Here is a 16,695-nt window from a genome sequence, read left to right on the forward strand (position 1 = left end):
AGACCTTGTTGTGAGCAGTTTTATGCAGGAAATATTTTCTTTCTACTACACTAAATCCATCAACTGTGTCACTGTGCAGAAGGAAGCATGCAGATTTTTTTTATATATTTATTTAGTTTCTGTGCTTTGAGCGCTGCCGAGTTCCATTTAGTTCCATTATATTGGGTAGAATGGAGACAACTCTACAACTGATATCTTTAACATTTGGTAAATCACAACAAAACAAAAAATGTGTATTTTTGATTTAGGGGGCGAAATGTCACAAAACCAGCCTGAAAACGCAGAAAATCTAAAATGATTGTATAGTCTATGGATCACAGCCCTTCAGTTGTCTGACTCTGGTTGGAGCTGGTCGATACTATGCTGTGATTTGCCAGTCTGTGTTCTCCAGGGTGAACTTAGTGAAGGGTGAATTAAGTTCTGTGTACTGAGTTGTGTACAGATTTCTATATTTTATTTTAAATATTTCTGGATGTTAGTATTACTTTAATGATGCTATGATTTTTTGTGAGTTGCAGAGTTGCAACATACATGATTTTCTTTCATCCTGTACATTTGTCATCAGGGCGACATCGAGGAAGATGAGGCCATTCCGGACAACGAGCAAGACATCAGGCCACGCTTCCATCGCTCTCGCACAGTTGCCCAGCAGCACGAAGGTGATGGGATCGAAGAAGACGAAGAAGAGGATGATGAACTGGATGATGATGATGATACTATCTCTGATTGGAACCTGCGTGAGTTCAGTGAAGCTGTCTAGATCTCCCTCCAACACCTGCCTCCTTATTATGAACTGTCCTTATTCAACATTTGCTTTTGTCTTTACTAAAAATTTGGAAGCACACAGCTCACTGATCACCTGTCTTGTGTTTGTGTCGACTGTACCTGTGATGTCTGTATGATGTTTGTCTGCACACCTCTGTGTTTGTATGTATGTCTCTATACTTTTCACCAAACATTAGGGAAGTGTTCAGCTGCAGCGCTGGACGTGTTGGCCAACGTGTTTAGGGATGATCTGTTGCTGCACCTGCTGCCACTACTCAAAGAACTGCTTTTTCATCCAGAGTGGGTAGTTAAAGAGTCTGGCATCCTCGTGCTGGGGGCTATAGCTGAAGGTAAGGAAGGAAAGAAAAAAATGTCTCTCTAAGTAAATGCAGGCTGTCTGCGGGTCCTTACAAAGTCTTAAAATGTCTTTAATGCAGTTGTATAGATATTAGGCCTTAAATGTCATTAAAAAGTCTTAAATTTGAATTGGTGAGTGCTGAATTGTCCCAAATATTTGATCTAATTCAACTTGAGTAATTTCTTTTTGTCAAAATGAGTCAAGCTCTTCTGCATGAAAGTCCGCATTTTTGACCTACCACCAAACATAATATTTTACTCTATTCTTGCTCATATCTGTTGGCAAAATGTAGATTAACTTAACTCACTTTATAACCATATTCTGACGTAAAAGCTGGACGGGACCACTTAGATACTCTTTAAGAAAAAGCTTATTTGTCCAAAAATCAGGCTTAAATTTGGTTAAAAATAATCTTAAAAAGGTCTTAAAGCATTACATTTAAGTGTCTGATACCTGCAGACACCCTGTATATGAGTCAGAAGAAATGCCTGCTTAAATTACATTGTTCTTAACATTGATCTTAACCTTGTCTCCAGGCTGCATGCAGGGGATGATCCCGTACCTGCCGGAGCTCATTCCCCATCTTGTCCAGTGTCTGTCTGACAAGAAGGCCCTGGTGCGTTCCATCACCTGCTGGACACTGAGCCGCTACGCCCACTGGGTTGTCAGCCAGCCCCCAGATACTTACCTGAAGCCTCTAATGACGGAGCTGCTCAAACGTATTCTGGATAGCAACAAGCGAGTGCAAGAGGCTGCTTGCAGGTGAGCGAGAAGTCCTGATAAAGGATCGTCTTTTTAATGCACATTATGTGGACTGCTGCTGGACTCCCATCTTTCCTTGTTCCACCTTCATCTTCACACTGAGCCCGTTTTAAAAATGTTTTTTTCCAACGCCAACGTAAAGCAAAAACTCACAATTTATGTTTTTACATTCTGATAGTCAAACTACAACTTGAGTGCTCACACTTTGTGTAAAATAGAAAATAAAACAGCCCGTCAGCCCCTCCGCACTGTTCTGGCTATTGACGATTGTCAATAAAGATTTGTCAGCTTCAAGGCTGGTAGGAGTTTGTTTGCTTGCTGAGGTCTATGTGACAGCAGTCCGGCTAACAACAATGCATTACTGCCGATGTTTCTCTCTTTCATATTGATTGTGATAAGAGTAGTTGCACAATATGTAAAAAAAACATTTTTTTTTCATCCAACTATTTTTACATGTACTGAGATTGCGAAATAAGTTGCAATTTAGGGAAATAGTATTTTTGCATTTCATTAACAGTTAAAAATAAATAAAAAATAATGATGGTGTAATTTTCTTTTCCCTGGGATCTGTACCAAACAAGTTCTTTCATTTATGTCTTGAATAGGACTTTTAGGTGGGGTTATGGCACATTCCACTTTTATAGAAAAATTGCATATCCTTTGATTAGGATCTTGTACTTGGCCATATTTGCTATTTTGATCATATTTCCATTAAATCTGGAGCCCTAGATAGGAGGAAGAAATATCAAAGAAGACGCTGTTGCCACAACGTGTCCAATCTGGCTTCCATATTTACCATCTACATGACGGGTCGTGACACAGTGGGACTTGTAGACCATTTGCTTGCCACTTGCGCAGGCGTAGTGTGAAAAAAAAGACACTGATGTCGGGAAATTGACTCGTGGCCCTGCTTCATTCTTGTGAGAGCCTGATGACGGCCAACCAAAATTTCATACATTTCAGGAATTCATCCTAACATCTGACAGCCTGTTGGGAGCTGCTGATTGGGCTGTGATCGGTCCTTGTTCCCTCTCTACACTGCACGACAAACAACACCTTACAAAGCAGAATTCGGTGGGGCTGTAAAATGAGTCACACAGCTGAGAGGTTATAACCCATCCTGCCATTCTGCCTGCTGTATGATTTTTTTTTTCCTTCACTTTCCCTTTTTAATCTCTCTCCCCCAGTGCCTTTGCCACTTTGGAGGAGGAGGCCTGTACAGAGCTGGTTCCCTACCTGGCTTTCATCCTGGACACACTGGTGTTTGCTTTCAGCAAGTACCAGCACAAAAATCTGCTCATCCTTTACGACGCCATAGGAACACTTGCGGACTCAGTGGGGCACCATCTCAATAAACCGGTATGCAGAACAGAACCACCGACTCGCTTTCATTTCACATGTACATGTGAATGTAAAATAAGCACACACTATTTACTCCTTCGTCATTTCACTTTTGTAATGCTTGTAGTGTAAAGTGTACCTTTTAAAGTTATGGTATAAACATCATGCCCACAAGGTAAACAAGCAACAACAAACCCCCATGCTTCCTAGATTACTTTGATTGTATGCGGGGGGGATGCATTAATGTCTGTAATTATCATATCCACTCATTAGTTGCATACTGTGTGAAGACTTAATGAATATGTATTCTTTGTTAGGAATACATCCAGATGTTGATGCCTCCGCTGATCCAGAAATGGAACCAGCTGAAAGATGAAGACAAAGATCTCTTCCCGCTACTAGAAGTGAGTTTTCATCTGAAATTTACTGTCTGCACCAGTTTTCATTTTACTAATGAAAGCTATGATGACAACAACCTTTTTTTCCCATTTTTCCACTAACTGTGTCTATATCAATATGCAATATTATTGATGGAAAAGACAAAACTAAAATGTAGTTTAGAAAATAAGAACTTTGCTAAAAACTCTCTTTATTGTTGACTGAAAAAGAGGAGATAATATTATAAAATGGTCTGTGAAAAGTTGAGAGTAAGAGAGTAAATGCTAATGTTGATAATAGTCTCTGGAGTGAGTGTGTGTGTGTGTGTGTGTGTGTGTGTGTGTGTGTGTGTGTGTGTGTGTGTGTGTGTGTGTGTGTGTGTGTGTGTGTGTGTGTGTGCGCGCGTGTGATGACACTAAAATGCTGACTTGTAGTCAACAAAAACAAAAGCATCAGGGTGATGTTGACTTAATATAATTTAAAAAAAAACTAAGGACATTTGACATAGAGACTAAGACTTCTTTAAAAAACAAATAGCTGACAAAATTATTACCGGTTTGCACATATAATTTAATTGATAGTGAGTCTGTTCTATGATGGTTATGATGATATGAGCAGGCCACTGATGGTATCTACCCCCTGCCTGCCTCCTCAGTGTCTCTCGTCTGTGGCCACTGCCCTCCAAAGTGGCTTCCTGCCCTACTGTGAGCCCGTGTACCAACGCTGTGTCAACCTGGTCCAGAAGACCCTCGCTCAGGCCATGGTGAGTGTCTAGGACCCCCGACTGTATACACATACTGTCCTCTCACCACACCTAAACTTCTATCTTTTTACATGCAAAAGGGGCCCATTTGAGCTGCTGGAGCTGTACGTTCTTGACCTTACGGCCTGTGCAGCCAGGCTGAACTTAAAGCAATATCACATCTTCTTTCTTTGATCAACTAAAATCATAGGGGTCTGTGTTCAACAATAACAAAAAACAAAACATCTTTTGGCGAACTCTCACATAACTTGTGAGGTATAATCCAACTCTCATTTAAACGGTTGGACTTTCCAAACACATGCAAATACCTTCATATTTAATATTAAAGTGAAAGTCAAACTTATCTAAGATTTCTTCAAAAGCATAGATAACTTTTAAATAATAAGAGTAATTTAAAGACATATTGCCAAAAAAAGGCATAAATGATCCAGGTTCAGACACTCCAGATGGATTGAAAAATATGGGAGGCCTTTATTTTAACAGGTTAGAAACATTAAAAAATACACCAACGCGGTTTGGTATCAGTTTATTCCATCCTCAGGGTGTGATGACGCACAGACAAATTTTACATGGATGAAAACGGTATTTGCTGGTTTACTACTGCCTCGATTAGTTTGTTTGTGTTATTGTGTGACTTTGGTGTTTTTAAGACTTATTTCGGATTCAGCAGAGTCACAATAACACAAACTAACTAACTGATCGAGGCACAATTAGACCAGCAGCTCCCGTGTTCAGCAAGCTAAAACTACCGTTTTGGTCCATGGGGTCTGGCTTTGAATAGAACGTAGAAGTTTCACTCATAGTTCAGTTCCCCGTTGGAAAGGGCTGGCTGTTTAGAAAGTAGTAAGCATACGACTGATTATGCTGCATGGGTTGTGTGAGTTTTAACAGATTTTGTTGATAAAATTTTACTTTTATAAAACACTGCAAGGTATGACCTCTATTCATTAAGAATTTTCAACATTTTAACTGTTTTTATTCGAATAGGGAAAAACAATGTTTTCCTTGTGATTTCAATTTAACATGTGGTAAATAATTAATACAGAAATCATAATTTGGTGGCTGATGTATTCCTGTAAAGCTGCTTTAATCAATATGTTTGTATTTTCAATAATCAATTAAATAAGTTTGAGAAGTGCTGTATGAAGGATTTGGAGGTTGTTGTTGTCAGAATAATCCTCGTAGCTCTACAGAGGTTTTAAGCATCTCTCAGCTCATTGTTCTTGTTTTATACCTCTGTCAAGTTTATAAGGTGATAATATATCAATGTTATTTTGCACTGCCCCCAAGAAGCCAAAAAATAATGCTGGTTTATGGTGCAGGGATACAAGTAAACTATATCTACAATCACTAAAATCTAGCTTCAGGATAGAGAACTGTCCTCATAATATAGAACATTCATAGAGAACTTAACTTTATAACTCAGGCTTTACAAATAATTCTAGTTTAAATATCTAGTATTATGTGTTATTTTAAACATGTAAACTATGTTCTACCATGCTTTACTCTTCTAGCTTTATCAGTCACAGCCAGACCAGTACGAGGCCCCTGACAAAGACTTCATGATCGTTGCTTTGGATCTTCTCAGTGGACTGGCCGAGGGTTTGGGAGGCACCATCGAGCAGCTGGTTGCTCGCAGCAACATCCTCACCCTCATGTACCAATGCATGCAGGTGAAGAAAGTGAATAACACACCACCTATCTGATAAACTGATAAAGTCCCTTGAATTGCTCACCTTTGTTCTTCTCTCCATCTGTTCAGGACAAAATGCCAGAAGTGCGTCAGAGTTCTTTTGCCCTGCTGGGGGATTTAACCAAGGCTTGTTTCCAACACGTCAAACCATGCATCGGTATGTTAGACGCAGATCAAGCTTGAACACTGTTTGGCAAAAGTTGTTAGTTGGTTGCTAAGTTAACTTGCTTTGCTTCTTGCAGCTGATTTTATGCCCATACTGGGTACTAATTTAAACCCAGAATTAATATCAGTGTGCAACAATGCAACATGGGCAATTGGAGAGATATCAATTCAAATGGGTGAGTGTTTCAGTTTCAACAAATTACCACAACATGTCACCATTTGCACAGTATGCTTTGCTACCAAAGTAGAGCAGACAGATATCTATCCATAGTTTCTCACTGTTCCTACGCCCTCAGGGTCTGAAATGCAGCCGTACGTTGCCATGGTGCTGCACCAGCTGGTGGAGATCATTAACAGGCCCAATACCCCAAAGACTCTACTGGAGAACACAGGTACCACTCGGTGGCAGTGCTGAGCCAGCCAGCCAGGTCGCCACACACAGGGAGGTGCTCACACACTCAGGTCCATTCAGACAGGAATCACCACACTCACAAGGCAGCCAGGCCTGCCCTTTAATCTCTATCCAGAAACGCTTCCCAAGCCATGGGCCTTACAGGTTTGGCTGGTTTCACCAAAGTATGCAAAATATTTTCGCAAATGATTTGCAGGCCGGCAACAGGGCCTGTAAATGGAGATAAAAGAAAATGAAACCTGGGCAAGGCCCGGTGTGAAAGTCTTGACACTCTAGAGTCATGTAAGCGCCCAGTCTTGGAGTGAACTAATGTGGACTGACTGTGCATCATCAGCTGAAGCTGAATACTAAAGCAGAGCACAAAGCAAAGCACAGGCAGTGTGTGAGATAGATAGGCTCACAGCCTCACATAGTCAACTGTTACCACAAGACAGTCATTTTCTGAAAACCAAACTACGCATAAATGATTGCTAGAACACCAACTGTGACTAAATGCAGGGCACCTAGCCGAGAGCATTTAAAGAAAGGTTACACTGTGCTCTTGTTTTTACGAATTAAATTGGAAATTCTGATTAGATGAGTCAAAGAGGTCTTCTCATCAAAAAGGTGCATTCAAGGGTGAAGTGTAACCTGCCCTAAATGTCAGAAAATCTAGGGACTCTGTAGATGTGTTCCTGTTTGTTTGCTGTCAGTTTATTTGTTGCTTTTATTTACTGTTCTTTAAATGTGGATGCATATCTGCCAATAGATGTTAAATGTTGTTAAGAATGGCCAATGTTTGATGCAGGATACACGATAATTAGAACTGTGTCATACAGCTGAATTACAATTTATTAATGTTTTCATCTGAGTAGTGGACCTTTTCACTATTCTTGGCATGTTTTCAGTGCATTCATTGAAAACATGACCGTAAACTAAATTATTCAAAATTACTGAACAAAATCTGATGTTCTGGCCTTTTGTAAATCTTATGTGTCCTAGAGATTTCAAATAGGGATGCACTGATTTTGAAGTTCCTCGCCAAAACTTATAGCGATGTTTAAAATAACAATTTAGCTGAGAGCCGATACCAGTGAATATGAATATGAATATTTGTTCCCACTTTTGTGTCAGGGAAACAAAGAAGTCTTCATTATATAGAAATATGTTAACTGTTTTAAAGTCATTCAGTTCACTATGCTACCTGTGAATGAACCAAATTCAAACCGCACAAATGTATTTTAAAAAACTTTTAATTTTGCATGAAAAACATCATAAAAATAACTGCTTCAAAAGCCTTTTTTTACTTTATGTAATATCTCAAAAAACATTTTCTAATGTTTATTTTATATTGCTGTGAAAACAAGCAAATTTCTCCTTCAAACACCTGTATTTTATACAATTTTCTTGCTAAAAACTACATTTTACAAGATAGGATAATATGAGAAGATGTATTTTTATTGTCTCTGTAGGGAAAATTGCTTTGGACTCTGTGCCACTACAAACTTCATTTGAAAACATTACGACTACGTAATTTACGGTCACAACTCAGTCTTACTTTATAAAATTTAAGCGCACCATAATGCAACTGAATGCAGTCTCCTTGTTCTGGCCACTGGCTGCCAACAGTTAAAATTAACTAGCTCTCCTCACCACAGATTTGTCGTTTACACTGTAGCATTATTGGGAAAAAATAGGGGGCATCCCATGAAGTGTCCATAGTGACTTCTTCACTGCGTCTTTTCGTTCTGAAGGCGTCTCAGGGAAGACCTCTATTTGTCCTAAGCATGTTTTCTATTGTCCCCTGTACAAAGGGACACTGTTTGACTTGAGCCCTGCTATTTAGCTTGCTCAAAATGTATGTGGCGCATAAATACATACACCAATGCTGAGCAAATCAGTGCATCCCTAATATCCAAGAGAACCAGTTAATCACTGGAACTAAAATAAAATAGACCGCCATGTAACACCACAGTCAGTTAAAGGTGGATGTGGCAGTAAATTGTTGGAGTGCCTAGTGGCACTTTGCAGTTTGTCTCTGATCAGCTTATCCTGCACTGAACTTTAATTCTAATGAGCATACCATCTGCTTTCTGCATGTGTCATTGGACTGTTCATAAATGCCTGTTTGTTAATGAGAATGTTGCATAGTTTTGTGTCTCTTAAACTTAGGTCCTCCCTCCTCTCTGCCTCATAAGAACCTGCTGTGCTGGATACTAGTCTCCCTCCATGTAGTTGGCTTGGAGTAATCTGTCATTTCTTTTCAAAAGAACAAAAACCAAAACATTTCTGTTTGTTATGGAAAATTAACATTTGTGAGTTTAAGGGAGAAATCTCTGAACGTGTAGGCCAGTCACATAACACATGCTACATTTCAGCTAGCCTGTGTGTTAACATTGAGACCTACATTTGAAATCAAGCTAATGCATTCCTAATAGATTTGAGTAGCCTTTCAATCCATATGATTTGTGAAAGCAGATGCCATTGTTTTGCCTTTTTCTATGAATGTCGTGTCAAAGTTGTCAATGTGTTCTCCCTTAAACGTGTTGTATGTTTTTTTTAGAGTGTCATATTTTACATTCCTCCCCCATGACTGACGGGGCAGTAATAATCAACACTAGTGAAATCTTCTGTTTATTATCATACACAGATTCTGTTGATTTATGTCTCTGAGTTGTTTGTTTTTTCTTTATTTTTCTCCTCCCCCTCCTCATTGCTCATGTCTTGGTTGGCGTTTGGTGGTGTGTAACCGTGATTGCGTTACCTTAGCAATAACAATTGGTCGTCTTGGTTACGTTTGTCCTCAAGAGGTGGCACCCATGCTACAGCAGTTTATAAGACCCTGGTGTGTATTATTCAATCTTTTATTTAATTCATCTCCTCTCTGCTTTCCTCCTATCTTCTCGTCTGTCTCCTGTTGCTCCCCTTCTCTCCCCTGTTCTTCTCTCCTCACTTTCCTTCTCAAAAGAAGTCTTTTCTGTTCTTTTTGTTTTTTCTTATCAGTTTGTAATCATTGCCAACCATGTGACTAACCCTGTCCTCTTTTAGGTCCTACTTGTGATTTGTTTTTGTTTTTGCCTCAGTAGCACCTTCATGTATTCTACTTTAATTTAATTTCTAGTTGTTTTTATTTTTTGTCATTGTTAACTGTCGCTAACCTAAAAGATGCATGGGATCAGATTTGTCACATGCCTGCTGGTTCAACAACAGAGAAAGGTTGCAGTCTTTGCTGCAAAAAGAGCATTCCTAAATCCCTTTCTCATATAGTAGTCACCCAGCTGCATGTGCCTGTCCCAAAAAAGACCCCAAGCCTTCTTTAGTCTTTTCCAAAAGTAATGTTATTTTCAAGGTGCTATAGATGAGGATTTGCTCAACATACTGCTCATAGACCAAAGTGAAGTTATAAGAGCTCAAAGTATTTTGTTAAAGGTCCCATATTGTAAAAATTCAGATTCCTATGTCCTTTTTATAACAAGCAGGTACTGGTGATATATAAATAGTTTGAAAGTATCTAAATTCTGACTACATGGAGAAAGGCACATAGTCCGTATTCAGAAACTGCCTTTTAATGAGACATCAGGACTTCTTTGAAGTTGTGATGTCACAACTGTAAAACATAAATGTAGAAACTACAGCACTATAATGCCATTACACACATTCCCCAGCTGCAATGACAGTGCAGAGACTCAGAGAACATAGATGTTAAAGACCTGCAAACACTGACCAATCAGAGCAGACTGGACTTTTTCGGGAGGGATGGTTTAAAGAGACAGGCGCTAAAATGGAGCGCTTCAAACTGAGAGAAAGTACGGTTATAATATGGAAGATAATATGAGGAAAATACGGTGGTTTTTTTTTTTTAATTAAAGCATGTAAACATGTTCTAGAAAAAACACAAATATGAACCTGAAAATAAGCATAATATGGGACCTTTAAAATCAAACTTTTATTTCAATCTGTTTTGTGTGCATGCTTGACTTGTCGTGGTTATCTCTCAGGTCATGATAGACACAATTTTCTCCTCACATGGATGTATACATAGAGCCTAATATTTTTTTATGGATAAAAAGGAAGAGTTAATAATGTTAAGAAAACACCTAAACATTACATTTGTATTAAGGATGATAAAAAAGGCTGTATTTGTTTATTGATTCATTTAGGTATTAGTTTGTTTTTTTTGTTGTTGTTTTTTTTATACGTCTGATGTTAAATTTGGTCGTCCCTGTTGACAGGTGCACCTCTTTGCGAAACATAAGAGACAATGAGGAGAAAGACTCTGCATTCAGAGGAATTTGCACTATGATCAGTGTCAATCCAGGAGGTGTAGTGCAGGTGAGGTTCAGCAACACAATGGAGGCTTGGTCATTATGTCTGTTACTACCTGCCAGTTGAAATGTTGCCTCATCTCTCTTCTCTGGGACAGGATTTTATATTCTTCTGTGACGCAGTAGCCTCTTGGGTAAATCCAAAGGATGATCTCAGAGACATGTTCTACAAGGTAAAAGCTGAAAATGCTCTCTGTTTAAATGGATATCTAAAAATTCACAGGATTTAATCACAATTAACATTAACAATCTAATTGAGTCAAATTTCAGCAAAAATAAGTTTACCTCTGTATTTGTGATTATTTGTACATTCAGTCTGCCCCCCAGTGGCCAGATGGAGGAATTGCAATATCTACAGTTGACACACGGATCTATTTTAAAAGGCAGCACTCCGTAACGACTTGTCATGAGCTTCTCCTGGTGTTTGATTTCAGATCCTTCACGGGTTTAAGAACCAGGTGGGAGAGGACAACTGGAGGCGCTTCTCCGATCAGTTCCCCCTGCCACTGAAGGAACGGCTGGCAACCTTTTACGGGGTGTAACTGTTTCCATAGCAGTGTGCCTCATCACTGGGGTCAGTGTCCTCTCTATCAATTTTTAATTTAGGAAATAAATTTGAAAAAGATGCTGATTTCAGTTGTACAAGGTGTCTGCGGGCCTTTTAAATGACTTAAAATGCCTTAAATTAGATAGATTTTGGCCTTAAAAGTCAATTGGCCCATATTATAATTTGTGAGGTCTTATTTGACACAAACATTTTATCTAATTTCATAATGGTGATTGCTGTAGACACCCTAATTTATCTAATATATATATATATATATATATATATAAGAAATGATGCTGTAGTATATTGTAATGAGGCCTCTCTTTCTCTACGCAGGTCATTCACGATGGGAGACAACATAGGGAACCTCTTTTACCCAGGGAACATGTTACCCTTTACTGGGGGGAAGGGTCTGCCTGCTGAGGGGAGGGAAGGGGTGCGGACCCCTCCCCGACCTGATGGACGGGGTGGGAGGGAGGTGGTAGCTGCAGTGCTCAGTGCCCCCATGCACAGGCAAGGGGGTAAGGGACTGCCAGAACAACCTTATCATGGGAGGAAAAATCATATTATCACATCTCAATCACAAAAAACAAATCTGTCACCTTTTTTCTTTCTTTTTTTCACATTTCTTCCCCAATCATTTTAATTTCTCTTCACTGAACTATTGGAAGGAATGTTAGCAAAACATTTTGCAAAACTATGGAAAGCATCTGCTCTGTGTTTTAGGGTTGCACATTGAAAAGTGCAGGAAATGGTCTTGATGAGCAGATTTGCATATATAATCATGACAGCCAGGTAAATGGCATGCGGTAGTTCTCAGCACGACTAAAATCTACTAGTAAACTAGAAGAATAGAAGCAGTTAAGTTGAAGGTTCATCAAGAAGTATTTTTCTCTAAATACAAGGATAGCTTAAAGCTAAGGAATAGCAGCTGATGCCAATAAAGCATCACATTGGATCTGAAGAATATGATTTTAGAATGCTGCATATCACCAATTATAAGTTATCACCTATGTAGTTATCATATTTTTCAGTGTTCCTATTCTTTATCAGGGCAAAAAGCTGTTAATTCTGTCACTGGAGAGCACAAGATTTTCTTTAAAGAGCAGCTTTTCTTGGAATAGGTAGCATGCTTGTATTGTTGTGAAAAGCTGTGGAGCATTAGTGGTGTGTATTGCGTTCGACAGCTGTCATTGCCCTGTGATAAGGTTCTTCTTTGACCTTGTAATTTATCTATTTACAGTACTTTTGTTTCCTCTACCAGAGAATTACGGCAATCAGCTGTAATGTAGCATGACTTGGTTTACACACGGAGTTTAGGAAATGTGTGAAATCTTGGCTGTGACGTAACGTCGGCGTGAATCTCTCAGTTTCGGTCTCGTGGCGTGAATGTGACATGGACATCCATCAGCGAGCATAGCGGAGCTTTAGATGCTTATCCTTTATATTGTCTGAGCCTCCTGGAGGAGAAACACGTAGGAGAAATGAAGGAGAAAACACCTAGGAGACAACGACACAAAACTCGTCTTAGTGATTTTTTTTTGTGATTTTGGCTGTCAGAACCACGCAGTCCATCAAATGAATGTTGAATATGTTTTATTTCTCAATGTACTGATGTTTTCTTCTCGGTTGTTTGGCTTCTTGTGCTAAAAGCATGATCTCGAGGGTGACTGTGTAATGTTTTGGGTGGTTGTGTTTTGTGGGGTACTTTCATCTCTTGCATGTTGGTGGCCCCTCACAGCCCAACATAAAGTGGGAAGGGGATTTACGGGAGGGAGGGGAGCTTCAATTAAAGGTTTAAAAGTACATAGTAACCTTTTATGTATCGCAACACTGGGACGTTTATAACTTCACATGACTTGCTGGAGTGTCCTCCCTAAACTTTTACCCCATAGCTGGATGTATAGTTTTTGAATACTGTGAAACTACAATGTTATTGTCTCTGGTTGTTTTGCGCTGTTATATTTTATGAAGTGTGTAAGTGTTTAAGTTACAAAAAGCCTGATTGTATTCCATGATGGGTCGGAGAGATAGGATTTTTATTTCCTTTTAGTTTTTTTTATACCCTGCCAGTCTTTTTTCCTCTGCTGGCCAGAGTAATAACTGCAGTATTTTAACCCTTTCGACGCACATATAACATGCACTTGAAATAAAAAATTTCAAGTGCTTGAAATTAATAATGTAGCCAAATACTTCAGAATATGACCTTAGTGTGAAAAGACCATTAATTAAGTATTGCTGCTAAAATGTAATGCAATAAGTATCTTGATGCAAATGGGTTATTCGATTGTGACTTTAGTGTCTTAAATTCACAATACGAGATCTCTAACCGATCTCTTAGATTTAACATTAATGAGGTAAACAGGATATAATGCATCATGGAATACAGAGGCAAATGTATGTGCCACATCATTTTGTGTTTTGATTCTGTCTGTCACATTCCAGCTGTTTGGCATGCAAAAAAATGGAGTAATCATGGCTTGATGGGGTGTGTGTGTATGTGTGTGTGTGTATATATGCACAGTCCTGTTATTCTTTCATTGAAAGAGTGTAGGTCTTTAAAACACATGCGAAACAATCCCCACCATTACTGTGCTGTATTTCTGACTTGACTGCTGCTATACATTGTAGTTGTGTTTCACTACTTGAATACGTGTTTTCTATGTGTTAACCTCAGGTTGTCTGTGTTCAGTGTTATTTGTTATCATTTCCCCAATGTGTACGCCTTTATGCATCTCCTCTCAACTGAAGATTAGTAAAACTCTCACCCTTCATATTAAATGTGGGTAACCATGGGTGTTAAAGGGATAGTTCAGATCTTTTTTTGAAGTGGGGTTGTATGAGTTACTGATCAATAGTAAATGTATTACAACAGTAGATGTCAGTCAGCACACCCACAGTTTGGTTAAAAACAGGCTGTAATCTAAAATAGAGGCTATGTAATGTACTGCTGTGGATGGGGTCCAGCAACAAAAAAAGTTTTTTTAGCCAACAAAAAAAAATTGTATCCGTCTAAGTGAAAGCTATTTTGAGAGTATTTTCACCACTCTACCTTTCTGTCAGACTATCTTACAATAGGGAAATGAAGCTGTAATATTGTTTTCTTTAGAGCCAGTCATTGACAAACAAGGTGATTTAACATTGCTGAACACAGAAGCTACTGGTCTACTGCTGCCTCCATCAGTTAGCTTGTTTGTGTTATTATTTAACTGTAACTTAAAAATATTTGTTCGGGAAAGTTACACTATAACACAAAGTATCTAGCTGATCAAAGCAGCCATAGACCAATAGCTCCTGTGTTCAGCAACTTAAAATTGATGTTTTTCTTAATGGAGTCTGGTGGTTTTGATGAGAGCATAGATGGGGAACTGAAGCTGATAAGGGCTACCCCGTCAAAACGGACAGTCTGTTGGAAAGGTAAGGGGGTGAAAATACTGTCAATGTAGGCTGCACTCAAACTGATATTGTTTTTGTGTTTTTTCGCTGGTCCCCATCCACAGCAGTACATTGCTTAGCTTTCGTGTAATACTCCAGCCTGCTTCTCCAAATTGGGGGTGTGCTGACTGTCATCTTCCGTATGTAATGCACTGCCTATTCATAAGTACCTCATAAAACCCCAATTCAAAAAAATCTGAACTATCCCTTTAATTGGCATTAGTGTTATGTGTGCAACACTGCTAGTTGTCTAATGGGATTACAATTGCAAGGCTGGGGGAAGAATAAAATGGTAACTTGCACATACTTCTTGTACTTTTTGTCAAAAGTGATTGTTAACAGATTTCAGTAAATATTTAGTGTACACAATGCCTTGAGAGCAAAAACTTTGAGGTTTTGTTGGTGTTTTGCAATAGATATACAGTACACTGAATCTAAAGAAGCAGGTAACACCGAATTGAAAAGTAAAGAAATAGGCTGACAAGTCAAAGATAATGTTAAAAAACATAATTTGCAAATATACGCTTGACTTTCTACAAAGCTTTACTGAAAATTTGTATTTTATAAAGCACCCACCAATATTAAGGAATGTCTAGTCTAAGAACTCCTGCATTCTCATTTAGCCTTCAAACTTGATTAGACTATCTGCCTTCATCTTTTTTGCTAATTAAAGCAAAAACATCATTTTGATAGACATGGTTTGAATTTTTTTTTTAATAAGCTGCTGAATTAAAAAAAAAAAAGTAATACTTTTGGGGCCACCAAATATTTTGGATCATGCAAAGAATCTATATTGTACTGTAGTAATTTTGTAATATTTGTAAGATGATATAGTGGATGTGACTGGTTACCATTGCTTGAATCTGTACATTGTTCCAATAAATTGTTTACATTATTTACGGGCCTTTGTCTTGTATTTTCTGCACACTATTAACATGCATGAAACACGGGGAGTAGTAATGTCTTCTCGTTACTGCTGTGGCATGTCCTGTCTCTTTCAGTTCAGACAGTGGCTGAGGAATTATCAGATTTCAGCCTTAATTTTAATAAACATAGTAATTTTCTGTAAAAGAAATAAACCATTACATAATCTCACATGATTAGTGATATATATGTATATGCATATGTTAAAATCGCTCAATGGGGGCACATTAAAGGAATACTTCAGCAGTCATGCTGTGGTACCTTGAATTTCTGCAGAAAACTTCATGTGCATGCCTCCATGTAAAATGGTGAACATATTGACTCACTGATTTATTGGGGGCCATGTTTAAGCAAATCTATATCAAAACATCCCTTTACAAACTCAAAATTTGTGCAGTATAATCATCGTCTCATTATATTTTTATATTTTAAACTTACATACCAGTTTTATACACTGTTTTGTAGCATAAGGCACAGTTTTATATTTCACACACTTCACTTAATCAGCACATTATATTCTAACTTAAATGTTCACATACTAGTGCTAATTGTCTATGAAAGTATTTCTTTACATTTACAGGTTTACACAATTACATACTCAGCATATTATAAGACGTATTTGTTTAATATTTAAACTTTTACACATTGTGCTTATTGTTTACTACTACTGTATTACTGTTTTTTTTTTTATTTTATTTTTATTGGTGCTTATTTCAACTCGCTTTAATTCTCTATGCTGCCATCAGAGCCACTATTATGAACCACAGTTTCGCCTTGGAGATCAATAAAGTATTTATGATTCTAATAAATATATCCTAATGTTAGGGTTTTTAATTCTGTGTTACATG

At 38.3% G+C, this 16,695-nt stretch overlaps 1 protein-coding gene across 3 annotated transcripts in view; it reads left to right on the top strand.

Moving 5' to 3' along the window:
• The window catches only part of tnpo1 (transportin 1), a 37,928-nt gene extending 22,110 nt beyond the window's left edge, over nt 1-15,818 (top strand). For all 3 annotated transcript variants that reach the window (XM_042508964.2, XM_042508965.2, XM_088071024.1), the window contains exons 11-25: nt 566-737; nt 963-1,115; nt 1,660-1,885; nt 3,073-3,244; nt 3,544-3,630; nt 4,260-4,367; nt 5,882-6,040; nt 6,130-6,217; nt 6,303-6,401; nt 6,522-6,617; nt 9,386-9,461; nt 10,849-10,948; nt 11,040-11,114; nt 11,376-11,515; nt 11,825-15,818. In XM_042508964.2, the coding sequence (XP_042364898.1) occupies nt 566-737; nt 963-1,115; nt 1,660-1,885; nt 3,073-3,244; nt 3,544-3,630; nt 4,260-4,367; nt 5,882-6,040; nt 6,130-6,217; nt 6,303-6,401; nt 6,522-6,617; nt 9,386-9,461; nt 10,849-10,948; nt 11,040-11,114; nt 11,376-11,483 (1,719 nt within the window). In that variant the 3' untranslated portion in view covers nt 11,484-11,515; nt 11,825-15,818. The remainder of the gene's footprint in view (nt 1-565; nt 738-962; nt 1,116-1,659; nt 1,886-3,072; nt 3,245-3,543; nt 3,631-4,259; nt 4,368-5,881; nt 6,041-6,129; nt 6,218-6,302; nt 6,402-6,521; nt 6,618-9,385; nt 9,462-10,848; nt 10,949-11,039; nt 11,115-11,375; nt 11,516-11,824) is intronic.
• The last annotated feature ends 877 nt before the right edge of the window (nt 15,819-16,695 follow it).

Source organism: Plectropomus leopardus, chromosome 20 (assembly GCF_026936395.1).
Source record: "Plectropomus leopardus strain MGB_pleo_1.0 chromosome 20, ASM2693639v1, whole genome shotgun sequence".
Taxonomy (NCBI): domain Eukaryota; kingdom Metazoa; phylum Chordata; class Actinopteri; order Perciformes; family Serranidae; genus Plectropomus; species Plectropomus leopardus.